We start from the raw sequence: 25955 nt of genomic DNA on the forward strand, positions 1-25955 counted from the left end.
ATGAGTTTAACTCCCGTATTGTAACCTTGTAAATTCTGTTATTCCCATCCCTCAGCAACTCGGGCTTCAGAGGGCGGTGAATGGTGGAGCTTTGTTGGTGGCTGTAGTGGTTGCCAGGGGACTGCCTGCGGACGCTGAATCACGCCATTTACAGTCAGCCTCGAGGAACATTTGGAAATGCTCGGGCTTCGAAATTTCCTTCTGTGGTCTGCGCTGCTGAGAGTTGAGTGCTTTGTGGCTGTGAAGAGTGCTTTAGAAATACACACCGTGATAACAGGCATTAAAAAGGCCGGTGTCTCTAGCTGCTTGTACACTGATAGTGCTTTAAAATGTTGTGCTGGTGCTTCTTGCTTCTCCGAAGCTTGTGTTTTGAGTTAGGAGCTGTCTGTGCGCAAGTGGTGTGAAAACAAGTTGTTGCAAGTCGCATTACATGCTACAAATGTGCAGAGTGTTTTCCCCACTTGTTTGCTCTAAGAGGCATGGTTCCCAAATACAGTTGCATGTATGTATTTGAGTCTGAGCTTTCCTAGATATATTCACTGTTGTGTATTTTATTTTGCTTGCTCTGTGAAGGCAGCAGCTTCAGGTGCCCCAGAAATGAGAACTCGGCATGCAGTGGGAAAGGGAGCTTTCACAAGCGGTCTTTGATGAAAGACGAGTACCTAAAAGAGAGCTGCCACCAGAAATGCCAGGTCACGGTTTGGAGAAAGCACGGTAGGAGGCACCACAGGCCGGGCTGGGGCTGACAGGTAGGGGACACAATTCCTGAGGGCAGAAAAAAAGTATTCGGCCTGGGGGCTAAGAGCGAGGGCGTGTTCTCTGGGACTGGGCCTCCCGGAGCTCCAGCGCACGCCGGGTCCGGGGCTCCGGCCCCACAGCCGGGCGGGCCCCGCTCCCTGCAGCGCCCCGGCTCCGGCCTGCAGCACCCGCGGCGGCCGGCGGGGGGGGCCGGTGCTGCGTCCAGGGAACGGGCAGGGAGCGGAGCGGGGCCGGTCCCGGGGCTATGTCCCCGGGCCGTGCCGGCAGGAGCAGGCAGCGTGTGGCTCCCGGCTGAGTCCTGCGCCGGGTGAGAAACGGGGGCTTTTGTAACTGTGCCCCAAGATGCAGGACACACGCGCATCCCTCGATTACCTCACGGTTTGTGACCCCTAAATCTGACAAAGCAACTATTCTTTGATTTTTAGGAGTTTCTGGAGGCATACTCCTACAAACGGGTCTGATTCAAGCTGCGAAAAGGAGGAAAATAGTTTTGCATTTGTATTCTGGCTCCTCTGAAGGGGTTGTGTGTTATTCAAATATTATTAAGTCCTTTTTCTTTTGACTATTCATTAACACAATCATCCTCTGCTGTAAGCGCAGCAACAGCTTTAAATTTTATTTAATGAAATATATTCACAAGGCAGGAGATCACAAGGCTTCAAGAAGTTAAATTATAGCAGTCTGTCTCTCTGAAGTGTTGAGAAATAATTAATCATTCCCTTTCTCTCCATACCTGAGCAGGAGTTGTTACACTCAAAAGCATGCTGTTTGTCCTTCCAACTACAGCAAACAGTGTCCCTACAACCTCCTTCTTTTAAGCAGCAGAAAAGCTGAGACAACATGATTCCCAAAATGCAAGGCAAGTGTAATTTAACTGTTTATTACCTCCCGGTACATCCTCTCGAGGACCTTGGAAAGAAGTGGCTGCACCAGGTTGTAAGCAAGGGGCAGCTCACAGAGGTCTGGTCCCCGGTATCATGTGTTGGTCCACAAGGTTAAGGATCAAAACATGCCTGATCATTAGCATGCTTAAATAGCATGTTCAGCAGCTAACTGAGGGCCGTTCCTGTTTAATAAATGGGATCCATCCAAATGCAGACCTGGAGGTTTGGGCTACTCCTGGTGTCTTTAATAAGAACAGGGAGGTTTTCCTCCATGAATGCTTCCCCCTGCGGGGCTGGGCTAATGAAGCAGGCAGCGAGCAGGGGTAGTGCAGGCAGGAAGGTGCCATCTTCCCTCAGGCTGGCCTTGCCTCAAAATGGCTGATGGGGGGTGACCAACTCAGGGCAACCCCAGCTCTCCAACATGGGGGAGGTTTCCCTTTCTCTTCTATAGACGTCTCAGATGCCAACATGAGGTTTAACATCCCTCCTACTAATGTATCTGTGATTTACTGCCAGATTTCCTGATTATCACTGACTCTACCTACACAGCTGCCTAAAATAAAGATTCTCGTGAAACAAATAATTAAAACTGATCTTATGTGGGACAAGCAGGCTGCTGCAATGAACAACATTGTCTGTCACTTCGTAATGGATTGCTTACAAACCACTCAGTTCCTACAGGCAAAACAACATCTGTCCCTCCTTGACAGAACGAAGCTACACGCAAGTGTAGCCACAACCGTTCTCAAAAATTGGGGTGGTCAGTAAGAAAAAGAACTGCAGATACAATTTGCCTGACTTGGTAAGATCCAAAATATATTTTGTGAGCTTACTGTGATTAAATGAGACAGACAAAATGCATTCTGAAGTGGCTGATGCACAGAGAAAGACTATTGTATGAAAAATAGAACACGCTCATTCTGGGGATAAAGCGGTGTAGTCATCCAGATACAACTAAGAAACAGAAAAAGTCCATTAGAATTATGGGAGAACGTCAGATTATCTGAAATTATTATTTTTTAACTAAAATAAAGTAAGTTCTGTCCGTCCCCCCCCCCGCCCCCGGAAATAATTCACTTGCTGAGCGACTGCTGTGGGTGCTGGGGCAGCAGCGGGCCCAGGGGCTGCTAGCCATGGCCCACGGGCTGCTAGCCACGAGCTGCTAGCCAGGGCCCCGCCGTGCTCAGCCCCGCAGTGGAGTGCTGTCCCCTTGGCAGCGGTATCCCTAACAAACCACCTGATGCTGGTTGAGGACAGCAACGAGGACCGAGTGCTGCTTGCACCTCGCTTCGTTTTACTGGAAGCGGGCGTGAGATCGTGTACACCCCCCTTTTTTTCAGAGATTTTCCCTTTTTGCCCGCTGGCGCTGAGCACGGATTCAGCTGCCCCCCGCACGCCACACGCAGCCACCTCAGGGCCGGGCGGGGGCACCCTCCGCCTCGTCTCCTCCCGCCCCCGCCTGCCTCCCATTGGCCCGCGCCGGCCGCTCGGCGGCTCCCATTGGCGGCGGGCGCCGCCCGTCACGGCGGCCGGGCTGTAATGGCCGGGGCGAGGCCGCGCCCCGCCGCAGGTAGCAGCGGGGCCGGGACGGGGCCGCGGCGCGCGGGCTCCGGGAGCGGCCCCGCAGGAGCCTCCCGCCTCCGCGCGCACCCCCCGCGGGCGGCCGCTGCCCCCCGCCGCCATTTCCCTTCCCCGTTCCCCTTCGCCGCGCTCCGCCGGGCCGGGGGGCGATGAGCCGCTGCTCGCCGCCGCTGTAGGCGGGCGCTGCCCGGCGGCGGGGCCATGGGCTCGGCGCCTTTGTCTGCCGAGTGAGCCGGCCCCGCTGCCGCGCCCTCCCGGCGACATGGACGTGACCGTCTCCGAGCTCCTGGAGCTCTTCCTGCAGAGCCCGCTGGTGACCTGGGTGAGTCCGGGGGGCAGGCGGCCGGCGGGCAGCTCCCGAGGCACCTGCCTCGGCCGCAGCACTCCCCCGTCCCTCTTTTCCGTCCTTCATCCTTCCTTCCCTGGCAGGTGAAAACCTTCGGGGCCCTGGCGAGCGGCAGCGAGGACAAGCTGGGCATGTACATGGAGCTGGCGGACGGCGTGCTGCTCAACAGGATCATGCTGCAGATGTGAGCGGGGGTGCCGGGGGGCACGGGGCGGGGGGAACGGCACCGGTCGGGCGTCTGCCTCCCTTCCGACGCCTTTCGGAAAGTAACAAAAAGAAAGGGGGGGAATGCAACCCTCCGTCCCGTCGGGGTTTGCTTTACTGCTTCAGCTCCTTCTGGTTTTGCACGCTTTTAAACGGATGCCTAGTTCTTCGCGTGCTCGCGCCCTTCAGGGGAGGCTGTGTTGCAGGGTACATAAGGAAACGAAAGCGCTTCATCAGATGAAGTTTTACTGGGGAGGCCGCATCTGAAGCGTGTCTACGTGGTCGTGTAAGATTTGGCGTTAAAAACAGATTGGCAAAGAGAAAACTTTACTTTGGTAGCTAGTGTATTTTTCAGGCAGTGCTGTAGAAATACGTCTCGAGGAAACTTACAAGTAGGTTAAAAGCCCAGACTGAAAATAACTCTTTTCTTTTAATGCTGAAGTAAATCGTTGCTAAAGCATCCATTTTTAACCACATCCTTTCCTGTCACTGCTCTGCTACGCACAGATCCTGGCTGTTTCTGTTTCATCTTTGTAATTGCTTTTAAATACTCTGAAATGCATCTGATAAAGAGCTGGCAGGGAAAGGTATTTGACTTGCAGGTGAGGAAGCATCCAACATCACCCAGTTCTGGCACTGCCCTTTTCTCACAGAACGAAACCAAGTAAAGCTCAACCAGTGACGTGAAGTTAGGCCAACTTCAAGCACATAAATGAAGAGTGTATATTAGGATCTTTAAACATAATTCTTTTTTTTTTTTTTGAAAAGTAACTTAAAAAAAAGTGTGAGAATCTGTGTCCCACCCTCTCAAGTTGGCAAGTTCTGTTATCTTCTGGTACCTGGCTGCTCCAGCTGTAAAAGCAATCGAGCTTTCTTCGTGGTGGAAATTCTGTACTGGAACGTGGACGATGAAGATCTGAAGGTGATTCATGATTCAGAGAAGGACCCAGATCAGTCACCCCGCTTGGGGTTGATGCAGTAGTGGTGTAAAATGGAGCAAAGTGTTAGTTGTAAAAAGAAGATGCAAATTCTAGCATTTCTAAGGAATAATTATGCTTCCGAAAGAGAAGTTTCTGCAAATTGGAGCCTTGAGCATATGCGTTCAAACGCAGATTTGTACCTTTTCCAAAATGTGGGAAATGGGATTTTGCACCAAACGCAATGGTCATAAATCAACCAACCAAATAAACCAACCAAAAAAAGCACTAAAGATAACCAACCGAAGTGTCAAGGACCTGTAGCAATTGTGAGTCTGCTGTAGATTTAACTAACTGGACTGTCACCGTTCTCTAATGTGTGAAAGAATTAATTATTTCAAAACAAGGAAAATGAACTTAGTAACCAAAATTGGGAGTGACTAAGTACTAAATAGGCAGAAGTCTTGTGGTATTGAATGACTGTAAGATTCTGAAGTGAGTGATAGATTTGAGAAGTGCTTTATCAGTTGACATATACAATAAAAAAACTGAAGTATTTTGTAATTGGCCAGTTGAAATATCTAAGGTGACATAAAATTGTTCGGGTCTATGGAGCAACTTAATGGTGCTCTGGGGACAGAGCGAACAATAGAAGCCTCTTGAAATGAGGAATTTAAGTGTATTTTTTTAAGTGTGATTTAAGTGTATTTTTTTTAAGTGTTTATTTAAGTGTGACTAACAGTGCAGGAACACTATTTAGCGTTTTGTTGGTTATCACATTGGTTTTTTTTGGTTATCATGTTGGTGAGAAATGCCCTGGCATGTTTACTTTCCTCAGGCAGTCAGGAAAGTAAGCTTGTTTCTTCCAAAAGATAATCTCTGCCAGCAGCGTGGCAGTGTTCTTGAGGGAAGCACAGGCAAGATTGAGTAGGAAACTGACCCATTATTCACAATTGGAGCTTTTTTTCCCCCTTTTAGGCAGCTTTGGCAGTGTTTCTAATGGTGGCTGGGGAGCTTGAAATTAAGACGTTTCTACTGAGAGCCTGAACCTGTTTAAGGAAAGATCCTGGCTGTATTTACGTATCCCGACTGAGCAGGGTGCTGTCTGTGACCTTCATTTGTTCTGACCTAACCTTTAGAACTTGCAATACAATTACTGCTTACCTGTAAATGTGGAAGGCTTTTCAAGGAGTGTTTCTGCCCCACAAAGCTTTCAGAATAGAAAAATAAATGTGTTTTTAAAATGCTTGCTCACGGGTTTGGCAAGCCTTGGTCCCTGAGGATGACTCTTAGTGCTTGGCTTGAGATTTGTTCCTGCTGAAATTGTATTAATGAGGGCCTTTAACAAGTGTGATAGAATTTGGTATGCCATGATACCCTTCGTTGCCTGAAAGCATGTGTGCATGCATACATGTGCGTGCTTGCAGAGAGCTGCCCTCATGTTGTGGGTAGCTGTATTCTTGCCCGTGTGTTATTTCAGTTTTAGTTATTCAGGTTACTCTGTTTGCCTGCTTACTGGAGCACAAATAACACAGGCATATGACCTTACATCTAGACACCGGGTGTGATGCAGTGCTTTGTTGCAGACCAACAGGTTTCTTTTGATGAAGGTTTCAGAAGCCAAATTCTTTTGAATTTCCTTATTAAATCTAAAATGCTTTTTGTCCTCCAGCTAAGCAGAGTTGAAGTCTCATATGCGGCTGGAAAGTCTGGTGGCTCTGTGAAGAAATCCAGATATACCTGTTGAGAGTGAGTGAAAGTAAGGATGTTTGAGGTGCAGAGAGGGCTGTGCTAGTTCAGTCATTCTCCAGTTCCTGTTGTAATAGGTTGGATTTTTCCCAAATGCTGTCTGGCAACTTGGAATGGGTGGAGAAGATCCCAGTGCTGTGATGTTGTGGCGTCGATGTTTTTAGATAGTGGGTTCATATCAGCAAGGCGACCATGTCACCAGGGAGGTGGTAGGTGATGTCTGTCCCTCTTCCTGCCTGTCGGGTCCCTGCTGTGTGGAAGGAGTGAAAACAGGGCTGTGTCTTTGCCCTGTTCTCTTTTAGAGATGAGGCAGATTCTGCCACGGCCTGGTCAGTAGACAGCCAGCTGTTGGGCTCTGCTGCATGGCTTTTTTAGATGACCCCTGATGGCGTGAGACCCTTCTAAAAAGGTAGCTAGAGATTGCATTGCTTTGAGTTGTGGTGCTTAAGCAGGTAAATCCAGTAGGAAGAGGCATACAGCAGCATTTGGATTCCCACTTGTACCTTAAAGACTTAATTTTTTTCAAGTCATTTTGCTGTAAATGGGTGGTTTCCTCTTCCTGTGTTCAGTCCACGTGTGTACCCCAACGCGTCTGTGCATGGAGGCCGTGTTAACTTTGCACATTTGCAGTAGCAGGTTAACACACTGTATGTGGTAATGCTTACGTTAGTCTTCATAGTGGATCTGCTGTGTTTCTGGCAGATTTGTGTGTGTCAGGTAAACGAGCTTCTCTGTGGACAAATTTTAAAGAACTTTTTTAGATGGTTGCGTATAACTTCCTGGTATGAAAGTAGCACGTGGTGACACTGAATAGACTGCCTTCAGTGTTATGGTTGCAGCTGTGGCATAATACCCCTGAGTGTAAGCAAATATTTACCCTGTTTAACTTCTTATTGGAAGCTCTATTTGGGAAATTACGTGAGGGATTTATATGTGCAGGCACCTCAGTGCTCTAATATTGACTTGTTCTAATCCCTCTGACTGACTGTAGATTCTGCGTTCCTGTTAAAACGTTCAGGAAGCAGAAGTGTGTGTCAGGAATACATCTGATTAAACCATTTGTATTAAAACCACATAAAAGTTCACAATAATGGTTTTCTTGATTTCATTTGCAGCTGCCTCACGGTGAGGTAGTCATTCTGCCTTCTTTAGGCCTCGTGACAGGAACAACCAAGCTGCTGGCGCCTGCTTCTTGTGGTTTGCAGCAAGCAGCATGAGGAATGGGCGGCTAAAAATACACATCCGTTTAACTTAAAATCACGTTTGAACTTCCATTTTTCAGGCAATTTAGAATCCCCTCCAGCCTTCAGTGTCCTCATTCCTCTTTAAGTTAGGGGAGGAAAGAGAATTATACGAGAATTGGGCTAACCCAGGCCTGGTGCGTTTTGGAGTCAGCGAGCTTGCTGCGGGAGGAGGTGCAGGTGCTGTCTGGGGACAGGGATGCCGGACACACCTGGTATTCTGATCTGTTCTGATGTTCAGTGACCCTTGGGCACAGTTTGAGGGCTTCCTCATTAATTATCTGAATTATTTGTCAGAAATTGCTCAAATAGGATTGTCATTTTGAATTCTAGAAACAAAATATATATTTTTCTGCCCTGTTTTGTTGCTTTTAGTTGATTAATTGGTGGCTTAAGGGGGTGAGTATTCAGGCACTGGTGCTGACAGCCCCACATCCTCTGAGCTCACGGTTCAGCTCCCATGTCCCTGCCCTTCCTTTCCTTTTCACCCCTATAAAAAGCCTGAAGAAGGCATACAGATCAGAGGACTTATTTGAAATGCTTGTGTATACAGTGAGGCCTGAGACTTTCCTTCTGGTGGTTTGGCTTGTTTTTTTAACTTGTTTGGTGAGGGCTGCCCATGGTCATGCCTGTCACACTGCCTCCATCCTATTTAGTGAAGGTCTTTGATGGTGACGGGTGGGTGGTTTTTAAAAAACATGAGGGCTGCAATTTTTATTTTTGCATAAGGGAAAGATGAAACATCAGAACTGGAAAAAAAAAAATCTCATTGAGGTTGGTTTCACTGATTTTCTTCAGATACATTCAGACACTGATTCTTTTGGTTTATCTGGTTACTGCTGCCAAATAACCCTCTTCAGTTTTCAGGGTGACTGTTGGGAAGAGTTTCTGTCAATAAAGCTCATTTATGGAGCGTCACTAACTGAACAAGGCTATAATATGTACAGTGCGGTACCAACAGCACTGTGTATTCGAAGATAGAAACTTATTTAAGCACAGAACTTGCCTCTTGTTGTATGATTTTAGTCAGGCCCTTTTACCCAGTTAGGACTTCGTTTCATTTTCCCACTTTCCCCGGCTGTAGATCAGGTTGTGCTGTCTGTTGTGTTTTGAGTATGTTGCTGTCTCTGGCTTTTTAGCTTCTCTATCTCTTACACTGAAGTCATCTTCGCTTCTCTTGAGATTGTGTTTGTGGGATGTTTTTGGCATCTCATTCCTTCCCAGGCTCTCTACTGCCATAAGCAGGTTACCTCAGACCTTCTGTCTCGGCGTGTTGCCCCTTCTGATCCAGGATTTAAAATAATAATTGGAAAAAAAGGATGATTAGGAAGCAGTGGGATATTGGTTGATGAGAAGGAATTGTTGGTTTTCCCTGTGGAGACAATAAGCCATGTGGTGGTTTGAAGTATGTACAGTGCTGGTCTTCCGTAGCTTGTGTAAAAGGGTCCTTTCTGAAGTCATCTGCTGGATGAATTTAGCTATACAGCATATTCAGCAATCCCAACAGTCATTTTGACTTCTGTGTCTGTGAGGAGAAGGCAGGATAACACCGCGGACTGCTCTTGGCTTTGGTTTAAGAGAACCCTGAGGTCAGGGCATTAAAGGCTCTCGGGGCAACTGATTACCTTTAATGAAGATGATGGGATAAAAGTCCTAGAATTGCTTCTGAGGGCCCTTGCTTGTGTTATTGAAGAGATGACTAGCTTCAGTGCCAAAAGACAAGCAGGTCTCGTGTTGAAAGGAGGATTTTTCTGTCTTATCTACTTCTGAAAGCCAAGTCTGTAACTGCTGAAGAAATAGCCTCTCCTTTGCTGTGTCTGGTGGGTGTGTTTTGTGGCTTTTTGCCATGTTTTGTGCGTGTTTGGGGAGCGTTGTGTTTTTAAACAAGCTTTTTCTGGCTCATCCTCCAGTCCTGCTGGTACACCTTGGGGCTGGAGTTGTGGTTGGGGTGGCCCAGCAGGAGCTGTTGGGTGCACCATCTGGCTTTGCATGGCATCTGAAGAGCAGGGGAAGGGCAAGGGGGGCTTGGAGGCTGAGGCAGCGTTTTAGAAGAAATGAATTTCAGGGCTGGGGAAACTTCTGGGGAAGAGAAAACAAAAACCATAAGTCGTTGAGTCACCGGAACTGCTGTAGAGAGGGGACTCAGCGTTAACCACTTAATACTATCTCCAATATGTGTATGAAGTGTATTGTTATGAAATTGTAGGATTTTATTGTTTAACAAAGTGCTTTTTAACAGATAATGTGTAAAAACCGCAGCATTTTCTTTCCCCATTGTTCAGTACAGCAGCTGCTGTAAACAGTTGAGGCTTTCTTTTCCTGGCTGTAGACCTGGGTCTGCTGCCTGACTGTGGAACAGGGGAATTTCAGCTTGCCCTTCTCCTTGGCCAGCTTCTCTCTACTGAAAGTTTCTTTCCTTTTAGCTTCCTAGTTTGTTGTCATGACCTTGCCTAGAAAGGCTAAGCTTCCAGCTTCCTTCAGGATCAAATTCTGTCAACATCTGCTCAGAGAACACTTGGAGACAAGATAATCTCCAAGCCATTTACACTTTCCTTGCTGAGTCGCTGAAGACCAGTATTGTCAAGCAATGTATGCGTATGGCTTCCACGCTTGTATCTGAGCATCAGTGAAATGGAATTGTTCACGATTCTGGTGTGCGAAAAGCAGAAACTGGAAATCCTTAATACGGATTTCACTCCAAAAGCTTGCTAGGGTTGCCTCTTTGTTCTCTTTTTCATACTTGGTTGCAGTGCCAATCAGTACCCCAAATCCTTTCCTGGCGTAAGGGCTGTAGAGAGCCCTGCCAGTTTACATCAGTAAACTGTTTGAACCCTGGTACATCAACTCTGTCTCTGATTTTATCTGCTGCAAAGACAGTCTTCTTTCTGTCTCTGGAATCTCCCTCTCTATATTTATACATAAAGCACTGCTTTCACTAGAGGAGTGCTTTGGGGTGATTGTGCATTGAAAAAAAATGTAAAAGCTCTTTGACATACTTATGCAAACTTTGAAAGATAAATTTTTAAAATAAATATTGGATCAATTCCTCTCTTATTTCCTTGTCAGTGCTAGAGTTCAGTATTTGGCCCTGGAAGAGCTGTGAATGGCTTAATTAACAGCCAAAGCAGGGCTCTGGGAGGCAGGTGTTTGGATTGCGGAGGAGTTTGCTGATAAGAGCCTTTATTATGGGTAAATGCTTGGCTTTGATCTGTGGTATTGGCAGATAAAGATTTTCAGGTTTTCTTGCCAACGTGTTAGGGTGTGCACAAAGAATCTGACATACATATATTAATCATTTGCAGCTTTTTGCCTTTTTTAACGTCAGAAGTAAAATTGCTTTGGGTACAATTTTGAGTTACTTCCATTAAAATCTGACAAAAGCTTTAAATTTCTTTCCCTAATCTTCCCACAACTTTTTTTCCCCTTGTCCTAGAATTACATGCCTATTTGAGTCAATATTTATTTGAAATATAAAGACTTGAAGCCTAGAAAAAGAAGACTTGAAGACTAGAATTAGAGCTGTTATTTATGGCACACTGGATATATGAGAGAGAATCTAACAAGATGATGTGGATATAGTAAAAGTGGAGTGCTCCTTTTTCCCTTCGGTTCCTTAGCGTGTATAATATATCTGGGTTTTGCAGTTTGCACGGTGATCATTGATTGGGGTTAACACCCTCCTCTAGTCTTAAAACCCTAAAGACAAGGTTTAGTAGTCTTCTCTAGGCTTCCCTTTATTTGAATAAGATAAAAATCATTATTAACAAAGGCTGTTTCAGTCTAGTTTGCACAAACTAAATATGCTTCATGCTTCATGGATATATAATGAAGGAAGCAAGCTGCCCTGAATTTCAGTGTGGGTTAACTTAAAGTAGGTGCCATGCAGGAAGACTTCCCAGTTACACATAGGTCCAAAGGTAATGAGCTTACTGTATCATGAATTAATGTATACATGTCACGCATAGTTATGTCAGTTCATTTAATGAACAAGTATTTTAAGGGTCTTCCTAATGGTGCATTAAGGAGATGTTAAGTTTTAGAACCAAGGCAATGAATAATAATTGATTTTCTTTTTCTTCTGTTCCTAGAGATCCTCGGCCAACCAACCAACGTGTTAACAAGCACGTGAATAATGATATCTATCTTCGGGTTCAAAACCTGACCATTTTAGTCAGAAACATTAAGACTTACTATCAGGTAAGATTTCTGCTCTTTGCTCCTTGATCTGTGGTGATTGTTTTATTGTTTCAGCTAATGCAGGAGCTGGTGGCTTGAAAAGAAACTTGCCACAGGAAACAGAGGAAATCATGTTAGTGTAAAAGTACTTTCAGCCATGCTTTCCTTATCAAATAACACTGAGCCTACCTTCTGTATCCCCAAGGCCAGAGGCTGTGCTTCTGCCCCCACTCTTTGCTTTCTTTTTCTTTTCAATATAAGGTGTGCTTAAAGGCTGTGATACCTCTTGGTGATGCATGTAGTAGAAAGACTCTTGGGGAGGTGGGGGAGAGCTTTACTGAAATTGGAATAGTGCTTTGGGGTATAAAATGTGTATAAAACAAGTAACTTTCTCTTAACAGGGTTGCTACCAAAATTCATTATGCAGAAATATCTTCAATGCTAGATTTATGTGCAAACACAAATTTATATATTATTAACTAGGAAAAGTGAATTTGATCTTATCTTCAAGACAGACTTCATGCACTGTACTTTTTTTTTTTCCTTTTCCTCCTTTTTAAGTGTTAAGCTAATTGTAAGTTCTGGCCACCTTCTGCTTGATCAGAACTAAATGCAGTAACAACTGTAAATTCTCACAAATAGTGCACTTCTTAGGTGATATCCTTGACCTGACCGTCAGTGTTCCTCTACTGTAACAGTGTTCCCTAAAGTCAGGGTGGTGACAGCTGAGCAGTTTTGTGGACCGAGATACGTGTTGGGTTCTGCTGGAAAGCCATAGGAGTGAATTCAGTTGCTCTAAATAGAAATTCAGCATGCACACTGTTGTGTATATTTTGGCTCCTTGCTGAGAGAAGTAACTGTTCTGCTGTTGCCTCTTATACAAGTTTTGCCAAATTTGAATGTTGCATGGTATAAACCAGACTGAAAAAAACAAGGATTGTTGAAACATTCCTGTAAATGTCTCAGTGGACGGTTTGCCCTATAATGGACAAAACTAAACGGAGTGTGCTAATCCTGGACACCTCACTTTTCTGTACATACAGAAGAGAGATTGTGTACTGTCTGTCTTCAAAATACAGAAAAGATGTAATGCTTAACTGCAGTAGTGTCTTTTGATGCCACTGTCTTCCAGAGCCCCGCCTACTGCTGTCCCATGTTATTGCCACTCTGCTTCTGGATTTGTTGCAGGAAGCCTAATGGAGAGAGAGGGACTTGTGAAAAAGTCACGTGGATGACTCTTCCATGCAAGTTCTAGGTGCATGAGGAAAATGGAGGGTGTAGCTTAGGTTTGAGACGTGGGAGGACACTGTGTATTTCTGAAGACATCTGACCTTTGTCTCGGTTGTTGAGAACGGGAGAGGCTGATACAATGTGATGTCATTCCTAAGGCTTGTGATTTCTAATGGGAAATTGCATTTGGTCATAATTAGAAGCTGAAGCTAATTTTTTCAGTTTCTCTGTTATCCGCCAAACAGTGTCGGGGTATACAGAGTCTACAGTGAAAAAGGACTAAATGTAAGGACAGTCGATGTGACTAGGTTCTCTCCTTCCTTCGCCATCCACTCTAGATTTACTTTCTGAGAGTTTGGTTCTTCGGGTCTTGAAACTCTAAAGCTTTTTATTCATGTAAGTTCTTTGTTTTGATAATCTGACCTCTTTTAAAAGTATATGAAGAGAGAACAGATTCAGGAAAAAAAAAAGTGGTTCACAATTGTGTGATATTTTCTTTGGTGTCTCATTGACCTAGCTGTTGGACTGTGTAATCATAATCCTATAAAGCTAGGAACGGCTGAAATAGGTTAAGATGTAGAGTTTTCAATTGAAAACGGTAGTTGAGGCTTTGAGGAGGCAAGGAGCGATATACCTTTTGTAGCCCAGAAATCAAGTGCTATCAATCTTGCTGCCTGAAGACTATGTATACTATATGTGAACAGAGCAGTCATGAGAACTGATCATTATTTGCATTTGCTCCTGAGAATGTGTGATTACAGCAGAGCTTCAAATAAAGCTAGTCTTTTGGTGATGATAACACTATATAAGAAACTTATTTGTCCTTGTCACAGTCACATGTTGAGGGTAAATCCAAGATTTCAATGCCAATCTGAGGTTCCCTTTCTTCTGATGCTGTGCAGCCTTCAACTCTCGGTAGTTTGGGAGGAGTTAGGGCTGTCTGTGCTGTAACTGAGCTCTCTGTGATTGATGTAGAGTATAACGTCACGTATGTACTAATGTTAGATGTTTAGAGGGCTTCTATTGTTTTAGGATTTGAGATAAGTAGTTTTGATTAGTGTTTTTTCAATATGCAACTAATTTTTTTTAATATAGATGGTTTGGAATATATAAGTATCGTTAGGCCTTTTCTAAATGCTATAGATTTTTTAAAACGGGTTCGAGTTGTGTGCATTGTTTGCAGTAATATTGACATGTTAGACAAGGTTAAAGTAAAATTCACACGTTGTGAATTTTTGTTGCAGACTAGAAGTGGGAGGGAAAAGTTCCTGACAAACAATAGGAACATGGATTTGCTGCTTCCTCAAGGGAAACGAGCTCTAAAAATACAGTGTTGGCCTTGACACTTTACATTCCCTTTCGCTTAACGGACCCGAGTCAAGTTCATGGCTTAGTTACTGAATTTGGTAGGCTGGGTCTCCTAGAATGAGAAAATGTCTCTTCATGCTGTATAGAGGGACACTGGTAGGTGTGAAGTATTGGTCTCTGTGTGCTAGCAGGAACAATCAGAGAGATGGCATTAATTCATGGTACTGGAATCCATATATCTGAGGAAGGTGACATCAGTGGCTACTAAAATAAATCTGATATTCAGAAGCTAAGTGACACTTCAGATCATAATTGTGATGAAGAAGCCTTTTTTCAGTTCAAATAACTTCTCATTTTCAGAAGCTCGATAGCTGAATTTGTTCATCAACGACTTCTTAGAATTATCTTGTCAGTTTTCACATACACAAAACCTGATTGTTGATGGCTGTGAAGATAAATGTTAACTCTTAAAATGGGGGGACAGCATTGGTTGCTACAGTGTGTGTGTGTGTGTATGTGTATATATATGTATATATGTGTGTGTGTGTATGTGTATATATATATATATATAGAGAGAGAGAGCCAGGTATGTAAGAATGGTTACTCTTGGTAACAGGCAATAACATCTCTGTGTTTCTTGCTGTTTGAGCACTTGCACTTTGCAGGTTTGTTACTGACCTGAGAGCCTTCTCTTTGGAAACGAGGCAAATTACTCATTTTGCTGTGGGATTTCTTGAGTGTTCAAAGGAATCTGTCATTAACTGTGTTTAATAACTGCTAAAGCACTGGGCTGCTGGAGAAATGGCAGGCCATAAAACTTCTGGAGTCGGTGCCATACCTTAGCAAAGGGCTGAGCAAGGCAGAATGTGTCTGCTGCTCACAGCGTGAGGTTTATGTGTCTCGTCTTGTTCAGACTGAATTGAGGCCCTTTAAGCCAAAATTCAGAACGGTTTTGTGTGGAACGGCATTGTAGAGTGAGAAACAGCCCGCCTGTGACTGCAGTGAGGATGTTGGTTTAAACGGTCACCAGAGAGCTGAGTGTACTGGAGAAGGGACACTTGCCTGCTTGTCACTGGGATGGATGTTGTGTGTCTTCAACGAAGGGTGAAACCTACCCCATAATACTGCAGCTAACCTGTGTAGATGGAGCTGACTGACCTGCTGCCTTGTGCTGGTAATGCATTTGGGAACAGTAGTCTCGTATGCTGACACTGGCATGCCCGGTGTGACAGAGGTGAAGTTACCTTGCTATTCCTGAGCGCTCTCTTCACCTTGAAATGTTTCTGTCCTGAGCTTCCCTAAGGAGCCACTGGTCCAATTAAATTGGCTTGAAAACAGTTCAGGTGCAAGTATCACAAAACCTCCCAATGTTTGGCCTCACTGAAATAAATGTGCTTGACCCAGGTTCACAGTGAGTTGTGTCCTTAATTGCCCCGATACCTTCTGTTTCTTTTCTGAAGGTTGATTAATCCCAGCTGTGGCAACTGACTTCATCATGGTGTGCAACTGTCGCTGCTTCTGGCAGTTGGTTAGCAATGCTTATAACCAAATAAATAAAACCCATAAACTGCAACAACCTGTGCAAGAGTTATTGTTGCTGGTTCTGTCCCTTCCAACAAGGAAAGGAGAAAGCTAGAAAATCTGGAGTGTTAGCCCATCTCTTTGCCATGCTGCAGAGATGTTGGTACTCAAACTGTCTGTATGTGAGGAGCTGCCTCCATCTCCACAGTGCTTGGAGAACGTGCTCACAACTCAGTTTTGGAAAAAGGTTAAGGCAGGCTGGCAGGGGAAGCTTGAAGTGGCTTTGTTGTGCTTCCTCTGCTCGTGTGTCAGTGCTTGGATTCAAGAGTTGTATTTCAAGCAACTAAAAATCACTTTGATACCAGTTTGCTTAAAAAATAAAAGAAAGCTAAATTAACAGAAGGATTGATGTCAGCTAGTTTCTTAGCCTTCAAAAATGCCAGTAATCACTCCAGCTGTATATACTGTACTCTCAAGCAAAAATTCCTGCAATTTACACAAAAACTTGAAGCTAATGGAGCAGAGGGAGAGAAAAGAATGTTATCATCCTTTGGCTCAGTCCATTTATGGGTATTATGACCACAGACAGAGTACGTGGAGAAGAAATGCTGCAGTGTGGTCATGGCTGTGTGTGTTGCCTGTAGTTCCTGTAGTTATGGACACTGAATACTTAGCAGATTGATTCATGTTTCTAAATACGTTGGAAATATCTCTTTATTTAAAAAAAAGCCTATTTATAAGAGTTCTGAAATGAGGTATGACTGAGGCCTGTGCCTTGATAAGAGCTTCAGTAAGAAACTCCTATCCCTTAGCATTTTTTTTTTTTAAAGCGAGGGTATGGAGGAGTAAAGATGGAGACATTCACTGAATTTTTAGACTTGCTGTCACCTCAAATCCTACCCTCCCCACCTAAACTCACTTCGCTGGGCGCAGAGAGAATGGTGAGCAAGGATACCTTACTTTCTAAGGCGTGTCACTCAGGCCTGTGTTCTGCTTTTACTTGTCTGCTCCTTATTGCTATAAAACAAGTACAAGCAGCAGGGTTTTTATCAGGTAAGTAACATCATGCAGGTGAATTAAAAGGAGTTAGCTGCCTGGAAGTTTGGCTGTCGCTGTGGGCTCTTTGGTACTGGGACCGTAGTAGTGCTGTGATGGTAACCTCCATCGCAGGGAGAGTTTTGTCTTCAGGCTGGGTCAAAAGCTGTTCTCCCTGTGGGTCAGCTGAGGTCTTGCAATACCAGTAGCTTCCAGATCAATAAACAACTGCTGCTTCTGTAGCTGAAGCACTGAGTCAGGTTGAGAGCTAGCTCTTGGTTAGGCTGCAGAGAGGAGTTCAAGCTTTGAGCTCCAGATTTGGGCACAAGTTTTGAACTGGCAACTGTATTCGAGCTATAAATAAAGTTCTGGAAGTAGCAATGTCCTTTTCTGTGAGCTGAAATCTTTCCCTACTAGGCAGGCTAATTCTAGTGGCCTAGGAATCCAGTCTTTAGCAAAGCAAACACCAAAATGCTAGAAATACACGTAAATGCACATTTTCTGAAGTAGAAAAACATCCCTCTCTCTGAGGGGGAGGATTCATGCCCACAGTGGCCTACTGAATTAGATGATAAAACTGAACTTGTATTTTTGCTAATCTTACCCATTTGGCGTGTTAAATACAATGTGCCTGGGTGACTGCTTTTCTTTGATTTCTGTTCCCTAGAAATCTTAATTTAGCAACTTGGCAGTGTGTGTGGGGGGGAGCCTTTCATCATCTTGAGCTTGAAATTCCAAGATTATTAACCCAGAATGTCAAGAGCGAGACATGAAAAGCTTCAACAGATAAGCTCTTTCTGATTCAAATACTTTGCTGATCTCATGCACTCTTAAGTGTATGTTCTCTCCCTTTTCTGTCTAGCTGTGTGGGCTGTATGCATGTAGTCTCCTGAATCGTGTCTGCGTTGGGAGCTGCGTTGGTGCACCTACCAAAGGTAGCATACAGGTTTCTGTGGCCCTATGTTGGCAGCTGCACGTAGAAACAATGATGAGGAGCCACTGAGGTGTGTTTTTTATAAGTGTACAGTAAATAAGTTAGGATAACAAATAAGTCAGTACTAAGACGCTGTGTCAGAGATACTTGGTGTTTCACTAAGGCTGTAGGCTGAGACTTGGGAGACACTGCCCCTCTCGCTGACGTGACCTGGAGCGTGATGTTATCAGCACCATGTTTGTTTCTGCTCCTATTTTTCATTAAATTTTGCTAGTCAGTTTGAACGTGCCACAGGCGCAGACTTTTGCATGTGTATTTAAGCAGTGCTTAGCTCAAAGAGGCCTTCTTGGTTCTGCAGTAACAAATACTTTTGGCTGGGTTTTCTGTTCTGCAGTAGCATGATCGTAAAACATGAAGGTTGTATACAGACTGGTGCTGTGAAGACGGGCAGTTATTGCAGTGGTGGGTGCCAGGCACGTGAATTACTACTAGCTGTGGGGTGGGTGTTCTGGGAGATGCCGAACTGGTGATGCAGCCTCTCTGCTTTGGGCCCTCGCCTGAAAGCAGCAGCACTGCAAGTGGAACTCAGGACCAATCACCAAGACTGTAACCTTTTTACGTAGGTCCTGTTATCAAACACTTTAGAGAGAAAGAGAAGAACTGGGGAAGAGAACCATTTCTTCCCCGGAGTTGAAACAAGTTTCTGCACAAGTCAGTTTGAAAGGCTCCCGGTGTGGAGAGAGCTGCCATCTCAGGTGGTTAGTGGTACGCTGTTGGGCGCCTCGTTGGGATGACTGGCTGTGATTCTGGGATGCATTTCAGCTGATATATTGAATTATGTTGGAAAGTTTAATGGAGGACTGAGCTTAAAAAGGCACATTTTTTCCCCCTGAGGGTCCGTGTACATTTTAATACTGAATGAAACAGTGACCTCAAACAGATGGAAGAGAATAGGTTGGCTTTTAAACTACTTTATTGCCTGTAATTTCCTGGAGCTACAATATGAGAAAGGGCAGAATAGGCTGGCACGTGACTGTGCAGTCCACCACCTGGGGAAGGGAAGGTGTCAACTACTGGCACTACCTGCCTCTTGGTCTGGTCCCCAGTATTTTTAATGCATTTTGCTGGCTTACAAGAACAGAGTTAAGGTGACCCTATCATATGCAGGACTGACCGCTATAGAAGCGTAAGTACAATGGCAGAATCAAATGGAGGCAATCTGTAGAAGTTTCACAGTATGGAATAGCTCCATACAGCAGTATTTACTTTACATCTGCCCAAGCTTAAAGCCAATGTCCCATTTTGTGTCAGCTGAAATTTTGCTGATGGGAGAACTGAGATTTTTGTATAAAGGCTGACAATTTCAGGTGTGTTGGAAACTGGGCTGCATGCCATTTGATAATAGGTTTGAGATTTCTTTTTGCTAAAAGATTGTAATGAAAATTAAATAGTGCATTATTGGTTTTGTTTCTGTAATGGATTCGGTGTCATTTAGACCTTTAAAAAATATCGAAAGGGACAAGAAGATAAATTCCACAAAAATGTAAAGTATGATTGCAAAACAAATCCCCCACAGTTGCATGGCAGTTCCTTAAACAAGGGATTTCTGCTTTTTAATGGCAGGTAGCAAATGAAGGTGATTTATTTTCTTATATTATTTGCACATTCTGTCTGTAAAAACATTCTTTAATCCAGGGTGGCTTTCACTGAGATTGTCACATGCCGTGCTGTGGCACACTGGCTTGAGTCCTCAGTCTTGCTCTTACACAGCTGCGCGTCTGGGATGAGGTTTGGTGTCAAGGCTTGTTCCTGTCAGCTCCAGAGACATCTCTGACCCTGTTGAGCAAAGGCGTCATTGCTCTGCATCTTGCTCAGCAGGCCTGGGCTTTCTGTTCTAATTGCATGTAAATAGCTTTTGTTAGAAAGGTTTGTAACAGATTCACCTTTCCACACACTGCTTTTCTTAACTTTTTTTTAATAGCTGTAAACAATACTTTTCTACACTGTCTTGATCTGAGGCGGTTGCTTGTGCTGTCTTTAAAAGCAGCAGGGATCATCATTTTGAAGGAGCAATCATCTGTTTCAGAAATTAATGGGAGATCTCAGACCACTTTATTCAAGTGCAGAGCTGTATTTCCTTCTGAAAACCAAGCTTGGGTTGCTTGGTAAAGGTCTGCTAGAGCTTTGTGTTGACCCTCGGGACTTGCGGCAAATGTGAGTGCTGTAGGGCAGAGAAAACCTGTGGAGGCTGCGGACTTGGCTGCTCTGGCCAGGAATGGCTGCATCTGGCCTGCAGAGCTCGTTCTTGGGTCTGAGGCAGGAGCAGAACTGGCTGCTGGAGGAGGTTTTAGCCTGCTTGTTACCGTGCTGAAGACAAACCACAGGAAAGGGTGTATTTCTTACTTTACACAGGGTACGGGCTTTACAACAGCATAAAATAGAGATGACATCTGCTTGTGAACACACTCAAATTGCAGTGCTGTCACTCGCTGTTGCGTGCATCTTCCACTTGCAAATTTTGTTTTCTTATAAGGAGGGATTTAAAAAACCAAACAGCTCCTCTATAAAGAGTAGATAAAGCAGATTCTGTGATTGTGCACTGTACTCATTTTCACAGCTATTTAGGTGAGCAATTTGAATATAAGCCACGGGAGAGTTGCTGCCTCTCCTGTTTCACGTTATGATTGAGAGAGAGAGCTGAAGGGGAGTTAAGCTCTTAAATTCTTCTGGGTCGTCATATGGCCACTAAAAGTGCCTAAATAAAAACCTGCTCAGCAGACTGAAATGGTCCCTGTGGAGCTGTCACTGTCTGTTCTCTTTCATAATTAGCTTTATTAAAAGTCTCTAGATGTTTATTTAATTTGTTTTGGTTTTTTTAGACTGAATGACATCGCTAGAGCCTGTTAGGTGATCAAGATAAGTGACAGGCATCTGCTCCTTTGGTGGGCAGTGGGAAAGACGTGCAGTCTTTGTACAAAGGAAAATCTGGTATGAATCCCGTTTAAGTATCTTGGGTCATTTAGTATTTTAAAAACTTTTAAACAACATCAGGTTATGGTTTTCCTCTAGAAAAACGTCACCTTTAATTACTGACATTAAAGAACTAACTTTAAGAAGGTCTAGTTTATTTGCCGTAAAGCTTAGAAGCAAAAGAAGAAAAATAAGTTCTCTGTGGCACCTTAAATAGTTTTGTTTTTTAATGGTGAAGCGATATGTACTATATCCACTGGAAATGTATCTGTTAGGGTGTCCGACATCAATTTCGTATGCAGAAAGCCCTGTTTGTTTGGTGTGCAGTGTGTTAGAAGAAAAGGGGAGGGTCGTACTGAGGTTAATGCCTGGTTTATTCTGGAGCAGCTGTGTTACAGTAAAACTAAGTGGCTGGAGTCCCAGGGGAGGCATAAGCATTTACCACTAGAAACTGGAAGGAGGTGAATTCTCTTTAAATTTTTATATTAAAAGTAGAGTTAAAGGATCATTTCTCAGGATACAGATTGCAAAGAAACAGGATCAGTCCTGAGAAGTTATCTTAAAAGTAAAGTACACTTTACTCGTTTTTTAATAAGACTTCTAATTTGACTAGTGACCTTGAGTCTCTCAATACCGTAGCCACAATTCAAAGCAGAACTACAGTTTAACTGCAAGGAGTTGCCTTTTAATGTAATATGTTTCTTTTTTACTTCTTGGATTTTGATCCTTCAAAAAGGGGGAAAAACAATCACCCTTTATATTGTTTTTTTATATGAAAAAGCTGTGTCAGTATCTTTTTTGTCTTTGTTTCCAAGATTTGTGGCAAATACTTATCTGAACAGCACATGGACGTGTCTTTATAGTTGTACAAGCAGAAGGTACGAGTTGGTAGTGGAAGACTACAAAAGCTGCCATTATTAGAAGCCTTGCTTACACTTCAGTGCTCTGAGGCTTAATCTGGTTCCCAGATTCCAGTCATGCAGAAGAAACAAAACCAGAGTGCTCCATTTTAATCTCAAGCTTGGGTGAGCTGCCCTGTGTTTCCTCCAGTATGCATTTCCTTTGTAGCCTGAGCCAAGATCTTGATTTGGAAAGGTGATTTTGATCTCCCTTTTTCACTTAGTCTTTTCTCTTTATAAATTACTGGGTCTGCATGCTTGCAATTGGGGGATTCAAATTTCAGATATTTTGTTACTGCTTGAAGTCTCCTCAATAAGTTGGCTTCTCCTTTTTTAAACCTTCTCAGTTAACTTGCAACTGCACTTCCTTTTTATGGCGTAGGACCCGATTATAAGCAGTACTGACTTGACGCAATTAGAGATGCCGAGCATCTTGTAGATCTTCAGGCGGTTTTGCTTTGATGCCCTTGGACGTTGTGAAACCAAAGCTGGCTGCCAGATCGTGGTTTGTTTTGGCTCTTCTCCTTGACAGCATGCTGCAGCCTCTACCAACGTCAAGGTGCCTAGTGCAATTTACCAGTACTTGGAGACTGCAGTGTTTACAGCAACCATTGGACGCCCACAGAAGGTCCCATCCTGACACCCTCTCCCAGCCTTGAGCTGCCAAGAGAGGTGCGTCCAGCTCAGAGCTGGGCTGGGCTGGCTCAGTAAAAGGCAGCAGGTTTTGTAGCAGTCCCAGCCGAACCGCTCTGCACTTCCAGCACGCAGACTTTGCAGTGAGAAACATACTCTGCTGCCCATGTATAAAGGGCAAATTGCTTGAAGTTGGTTTGATTTGCTTATAAACAAGTAGAAATGCGTTTGTAACCAATGACTTAATCTCTTTTGATGCTCAAATTTATAACCCTTAGCATCCAATTCATTAAAATAAAACCAAGTTGATCTTATTGATACTCACAGAAGTCTCTGCAATCAGGCTGCTTTAATCTTAATTCCTCAAAGGCCTCTGTAATCCAAGAAAGTTAATAGGGAAGAATAATTTTAGTTGACTAAACGCTATGGAACGATGCTTAAAATACAACCAGGTTCCTGATTCCTTCTGCTTTTTGTAGCAGATTAGCATACAAGTCCCGGTTTACAATTTGAGTATAAGCTGGGATTTTGGCTGCTCCACCAACTGTATTTAATATACAGAGCTCTGAAGGAGGGGACAAGCAGCTGCATTAAATGCAGCACAGTCATTTATATAAGCTTTTTATAAAGCAGTTTTTAATGTACCACTGCAGTACCATGAAAACATAGGCCATAGCTTGCCAGTTGGGTACGTTGTACTTTCACGTAGGTGAATGTGCCGTTCGAGAGCAGTTGTCTGACTGGTGTGCTGATGGACGTCATCAGGTTAGCCCTAGATTTAAGCCATTACAGCCACTTTTTGGAGTCGCACTTCTGGCAGTTTGTGGTTTTGTGTGGTGTAGCTGGTGGAGAGGTGCAACTGATGTGTGTAAGCCAAGAAAAGGCAGGGAAACACTCAATCCTTGTCATTTTCATCCCAATATTAAGTCATATTTAAAAACTAGAACAAAAGCAAAAACAAACTGTTGTTGAAGATTTGCATTGAATTCTGCTTTTTCGAGCTGTCTCATTGTACTTTTTTTCTCTTAAGTAATAGTAAATGCACCATGTGGGTATATGCTATGGCCTCACAGTTGCTTCCCTGCCATTCTTCTCTGTCTGCTGGTGCCAGTGATGGGGAATGGTTGACAGCCTCAGTATTATTTCTCTGGGCTGTGCACAACCATTGTTTTTCTTCACTGGGATGCTAAGGAATGGTTGTATACAATCTGTTGGTTACTGTATAGGCTAGGAACCAAGTGTACAGGCGTGGACGCTCCTTTCTCACCACGGATGACTGTTGTACTGTCCAGTTATCCTGAGAGCTATTGGGAAGTGCACCTAGGTCTAAAGGGAAGTGCTAAAACTGCAGAAAAAATCCTGTGAATATTTCATACCTACCAGCTCGGTTGTGAGGAGCTGTTTGAGGTGTTCAGTGCAACAGTTGTCTAATGTTTGAAATAGAAGTTTATGATTCTACAACAACAACAAACTGCTACGAATAAATAGCATGGATTTTTTTAAACCCCTTTTCAAGTGCTGTTCTGTTGTCTTATTCCACTTTTAACTAGGACAGTGATTATTTTTTCTTATTTTTACCGTGTTTCCCACCCTCCAAGTACGATGTTTAATTTGGTCTGAAAAGTTTTGTTTGCTGCACTTCTAAGAAAAGCAAAAGAAGTAAGTTCCTGGTTTTACAAAGCAAGAAAGTGACATCAAAGTACCTTATTGTCTTATGTGAAATATGCTCAAAATAGCAAATAATGAAGTGGAACCACTGTCAGAAGAGGCTGGGAGCACCCTGCCCCCAGAATACCCACACTCTGTATATTGATGCATTTACGTGGGAGAAGTGGAGAATCTATGGCAGGATCTCTTCTTTGCTGGGTGCGTGACCAATATCGGTCTAACAACTTTGAAATTCCTGCTTTATTGGCAGTGACTTTGTCCAACTTGCCTAAAGCACGTCCCAGTGAACTGAAACGTGCAGCTTGCTTCCCAAATTTCAGAAATTTGCAGCATAAGCCTTCAGTCTGATGATGGCTGTAAGAACTGGTTCTCTCCGTCTGTCGAGCGTGCTGCTACTCTGGTGGGTATCTGGTGTTTTCGATCAGGGTATGTGACATAAGGCAACAGAAAATTGGACTTCAGGAACAGTGACCCCTTCATCAGAGGCAGTGCACTTGGTCTGAACGTGTTCCTGCAGGAAGGCTTACACCCTCGCTGCCTCAAGAGACCAGTGTTTGCTCGCTGTGCTGGTGTCCTGCTGCTTTGCAATATAAAAGGAATCTCCCATTGAATTGTCTTCCTCTTCCACTTAATGGCTTGAATTTCTACAGTGAATTGGGCTGTCCAGAGGGATGTGGTGGTGCCCCCCCCCAAAAAAAAAAAAAAGTTTGGCTATTTGGAAGTGCAGGGTGCAGTCATAGTCAGCTGCTTCAACAAGACAGCTCCTCCCCACATACGCAAGTATAATAAGCTTCATGGTTTATTTTAGTATGGGTATCTAGCTGGCTAGCATAAGACCTGCCATTTGATTATTCTGTGTATATGCAAAGTAGGCAAAAACCATGCTGAAATTACAGTGCTGCTCTTTTTGCTCGGTGCTCTGAAAAGTACTAAAAGGGTATTCTCTGTTCCTCCTGCTTCTCTTAAAGGATGTTGAAGATTTTTGTACTTTGGTGCAAATATTAAGGCCTCAGGGAACTTGCATGTTAATAAAAAGGTAGAATTTAGCTCTTAAATGTTAACTGAGATCCACTTGCTAAACTTAAACAATTGTGAGGATGGAGAGAAGGGGAAATTTTTGTGGTGGTTTGAGCGCTCCCAGTTTGTTTAACCATCATCCACTCTGTGTGATACAGACCCTTTTGGAGTTTCTCCTCTTTGGCATCCACTGCTGCTGTATCAAAGAGAAATTATGAATTGAGCAAACTGGTTTCCTGGCACTTACGAAGCCTAAGAAGTTTGTGGTTAGCAGAACAACTAGGCTGACTAATGGCATACACACACAGCAGCATAAAATCATCTCTGTTTGCAGAGATGAGCCTCTTTTTTTGTTTTTAATGTATCATCTAAATAATGATTAAACAGAGAAAAATACCGTTTTTAGAAAAATCCCTGCCCTTCTAAGGGATGAAACAGGAGAGGGAAGAGTTTAACTACTGCCTCTCACCTTTTAATGAGAAGTCATTAATTTTCCTTTGAGATTCAGAGCAAGTCTGTTCCAGTTCTCATCCCAAGACATATGCTGTATGCCCTCAAGGGTGAAAGCAGTTAAGAGTTACAAGGAGTATTATGCAGAGTAGAAATAAGCAACCTGCCGAAGTAATAACCTCCTAAGTCTTTGCATGAATCAGGGCTTTAAAGTGGTGACTGAAATACGAGGAATATGTCATCTTTGAGATTTAACAAGACGGCTGCACTTGGGAGAGGAGGAATACGTTTATTTTCATGTTCTGCAACACTGACCTTCACGCAAGAAGATTCAGACATGAGTAACCATTTAAGCTGCTGTCTCAGTTCGTGGGATAATATGGCTCTTTTGCTGAGGCAGACCAAGGCACAGGTTTAGCTGAGCATACTTTAT

At 43.8% G+C, this 25955-nt stretch overlaps 1 protein-coding gene across 2 annotated transcripts in view; it reads left to right on the top strand.

Annotated features, from left to right (window-relative positions):
- The first annotated feature begins 3160 nt into the window (after positions 1-3160).
- CCDC88C (coiled-coil domain containing 88C) overlaps positions 3161-25955 on the top strand; it is a 91581-nt gene continuing 68786 nt past the window's right edge. For both annotated transcript variants that reach the window (XM_040559807.1, XM_040559808.1), the window contains exons 1-3: positions 3161-3546; positions 3654-3754; positions 11770-11878. In XM_040559807.1, coding sequence (XP_040415741.1) covers positions 3487-3546; positions 3654-3754; positions 11770-11878 — 270 coding nt within the window. In that variant the 5' untranslated portion in view covers positions 3161-3486. The remainder of the gene's footprint in view (positions 3547-3653; positions 3755-11769; positions 11879-25955) is intronic.

Source organism: Cygnus olor, chromosome 5 (assembly GCF_009769625.2).
Source record: "Cygnus olor isolate bCygOlo1 chromosome 5, bCygOlo1.pri.v2, whole genome shotgun sequence".
In the NCBI taxonomy this organism is placed as follows: Eukaryota; Metazoa; Chordata; class Aves; order Anseriformes; family Anatidae; genus Cygnus; species Cygnus olor.